The sequence below is a fragment of the Acromyrmex echinatior genome, chromosome 2, assembly GCF_024713525.1.
Source record: "Acromyrmex echinatior isolate Ae372 chromosome 2, ASM2471352v2, whole genome shotgun sequence".
In the NCBI taxonomy this organism is placed as follows: domain Eukaryota; kingdom Metazoa; phylum Arthropoda; class Insecta; order Hymenoptera; family Formicidae; genus Acromyrmex; species Acromyrmex echinatior.
In genome coordinates, this window is record NC_141853.1 from 20,444,352 (window position 1) to 20,448,211 (window position 3,860).

The following is a 3,860-nucleotide window of genomic DNA, read 5'->3' on the forward strand; positions in this document are numbered from 1 at the left end:
ATTTTACTTATTTTTGTGTTTTTATTTAGACAATATTTTATTGCTGACAATATACAATATAATAAATTGGTTTTATCTTTTTTATAATAAAAATTAATTTTCCACATTTTATTGACAAATACCCATTTTGATCTCTCGGACTGTCACAACAAAATTAGAATTAATTTTTTTAGAATTTTTATAGATATAAATCGAATATTTAAATATTATTTACTTAGAATATTGTAATACTCTCAGTATTTCCACATCTTTGTATATTTGGATAACAAATTTTGTCATAAAATCAGTCATAAAATAAAGATCTGTCTTCTTAGTCATTTAAGGCGAACAATGAATTAAGATTATCTAGTTCTAATTTAGCTTCAAAGGAGACACTTCTTATAAGTTCAGCAAACATGTAATGCAATACTAAAATTAATTATTAATCTTACATACACATTGAAAATATAAATTACAATTTTGAATACAGAAATATATTGCTTAAAAATGATAATTTATCCTCTGCCTCTTCCAGGTTGAGATCCAGGTTGATTCTGTTGATTCAGCCAAGGTGCCGAACCAGTACCTTTGCCTCTTTGGTTTTGTCCTCTTCCTCTGCCACGAGCTGGAAACATTTTACATAGAATGGTCAAATGTGTATAAATATAATATACGAGAATCTTATCTTAAAATGGATTTAAACTCACAAGAAATATTTATTTTATATACACATTTTTATTTAAATATTATACAAAAAACCATCAATATTGTTTTCTAATTGAATGATTAATAATGTAATTTAATTACTTCTATTTAATTATTCCAATATAATTCGATTTTAAAAGAAATATTAAAATTTTATTTTTCTATTCGTCGATTTATTTTCTATTCGTTTTCTATTTCTTTTCTTTCTATTCGTTTTTCTTTGTTAGATTCAAGAGCTTGTTCTGATACATTATCAGTTCCAAAAATCTATAATCCATGTTAAATCCATTCTACAATTGTATAAGCATAGTGATAAATAGCTGCAGTCGAAAAAATTGTAAAATAATAAATATTGTATTTATCAGACTAGAAATTGAGTTCTCATTCTTTTGATTGATTGATTCCAATCCAATCTCAATTTCTGACACAGGATTAACACATTGTAAAATGGGCTTCACGTATACTGATTTTCAATATTAGCACCGTATATCAGAATACGACTCAAGTTTCTACTAATATAAAGTAACTTTAATCTCGATTCAATGTACTCTTCACTTTATTGTAGTTTTAAAAGATGAAGATAAATTTAGAAAAAGATGAAGAAAAACGAATCGATTAAAATTAATCTGCATTGATAGAAACAAACATTAGTCTTCTTTTGCATTCTTTCACAAATATTCATGTTTTTCAGAATATAGTATAAAGGTAACCCTACATGGTCAATAAAACTGTCAACATTAACAAGTACCGATAATATTATTGATTATGTGTATAATATTGATGGATTGACATAGAATACTGAGGTGATCTAAATTTCGATTCTCGAGCATCAGTATTGCTTTATTAAGATCCATGTCACAGTATGTCAGAATGCAATAAATAATGTACACAAAACTAAAGAGAAATATATTGTCAATAATACTGATCATGTAAGATTGTAAAAATACTGAAAATATTGATGCATACAGTCAGTAATACTAATTCAATATTACTGATCATTATTATTAATCATGTATGGTCACCTTAACTTCATCTATTAATTCAAACAATGTTTGTAGGAATACAAACCTTGAGCTCGTAATATTGCGGACTTTCCTCTACCGGCTGTGCCCGATCCTTTGCCACCAGGTCGTTTGAACATCGGTGCGTTCTTCAACATATCTGGTAATATGAGAAATCTAATTTTCGAGCCGCGAATGTATACATTCTCCAGCTGTCCCACTTGGCCATCCCGATACGTCACTGTGATATTTTGCATCTGACAATTCATATTGTCCTCGGCTTCTATCAATTTGCCCCGATACACCTCGCCGGTATTCGTCTCACAGGTTATGATGTGGCCCTCAGCTTCGTGAAGCACTTTAATAGGAACTCCGATTGACATAGTTGCTAAGTAACGTCGTGAGCGCTTTTCTTAACTTTAAAAATTCTTATAAACTGTAATTTTCGTTAAAAATATCCGTATTTCCTCTATATTTCAGAAGCGTTACAACAAACGCAACGACTATAACAATATAAACACGTGGCCTCCTCTCTTCTTCTTCTTTTTATTGGCTCCGCAACCAGACAGGTTGGAAATACTAAGTATCTGCGGCACTTATGTGAGTAACAAAAAACAATATGAGGAATACGAAAGTCTAAAAAAGCAATACAAACTCAGTTGCGCGTTTGAAGCCGGTCTCACTTTCCAAAAATGATGACGCAATAACACGTCCGATCATGGTAGACGGTGATACAATAGCCAATCTCCTCTCGTTCCGGGCATTACCAGCATTTGTGGCGACCTCATAGCTACATAGGAAATGAAGAACTAATATTTAACATGGCTGTCATATGGAAATCATCGTTTCCGGCATTTTTATCGCCATACAAGTATATGGCTGCGTTTATTATGGACACTCACGCGTTTTAAATGCTTGTAATCGTCATTCTGGCCCGTATTCAACCCGCTAACATGCTATAATTTACGTTACGCATACTATAGAATTTTAGAGATAAAAGCGCGCTTTTATCAAAAAAAGCGCGTTCTGAATACGAGCCCTCGTGACTAGTAGAAGTGTAATTATAAATTCAGAGGCTCCGCACAATAAAAGGAACAGAGAACAAAGAATAGAGAATAAGAATTTCAACCTATCAGAAACTGTGTATTCCACGTAATGCATGATTTGAAATTCTTATTCTCTGTTGAAATTCTTCCTTTTATTATGCAGAGTCCCTTAGTGTTACTAATAGTATCACTACTGGGCTGAGTTGTGACACCGTTGTAATTCGTTCTTTAATATAATTGGCTTGCTGAACATTGCTAAACATTTCATATTACTGCGTTTTCATGCAATCGATCGTGTCTTTTGGATATGCTTTTAAGGTCATGAAATACTGACTTGCATGATGAAAACACGATGCTTCGATCAATCGCGATACTAAGCTTGTAAAATAAAATGGCGGTCTACGCTGAATGCCTACAAATATTAAATTGCAATACATATCGTTATGTAAATTCATTAAAATATCTCGATTTCTGATAGAGAATGCTTCATGCGAATTTTATGAATAAAAGAAAACAAACGTATTTACATTTATTAAAGTTTAAAAGTTCATTCATCCTCACATTTTGCCCATTGAAATATACAATCATTATCACACAATACCTTATTATCTACTTTACTTTAAATTCTTTCCGTTCACCGCGAGAGTTGATTTTCATACAATAATTGTAAATACAATCAAAGAGGTGTTTACGAGAGAATCGTTTTTACGCGATTTTACATGTAGAGCAAGTAAAAAAAAAGATAAAAATATTCATTTTCTTTTAATTTCCCATAACATTTTTATTAATGTGGAAATCGCGTTTGCTCCTTTTCATGTTTTATTTCCTTCTCATCACGATACTTTTTTCTTTTAATAATTGTAAAATATCTATTTTAGAAATATAATTCTATTCTATGTATTATTATTTTAACTGTATTATATTTTTTGATAAACTGACGCATTAATAGCAACTTTTTAATGTATCATATTATAAAATTGCTAAAGTCAGGATGTTGTACTACACACAGAATGTATAAAAAACATAAAAAAACAATGCGATTCACGTTTATTATTAAATTTTTTAAAGGCATCGTTATACGCATAACAGTACAAATTTCGGTCAAGATAGCATCGAGTATTCAACGTGA

At 30.6% G+C, this 3,860-nt stretch overlaps 1 protein-coding gene across 1 annotated transcript; it reads right to left on the bottom strand.

Moving 5' to 3' along the window:
- Nucleotides 1-396: 396 nt before the first annotated feature.
- Nucleotides 397-2,452, bottom strand: SmD3 (small ribonucleoprotein particle protein SmD3). The gene is made up of 2 exons (XM_011052022.2): nucleotides 1,753-2,452; nucleotides 397-604 (listed from the first exon to the last, which is right to left on the bottom strand). The coding sequence occupies exons 1-2, from the start codon at nucleotides 2,066-2,068 to the stop codon at nucleotides 495-497; spliced, it is 426 nt and encodes a 141-aa protein (XP_011050324.1). The 5' UTR covers nucleotides 2,069-2,452; the 3' UTR covers nucleotides 397-494.
- Between the last annotated feature and the right edge of the window lie 1,408 nt (nucleotides 2,453-3,860).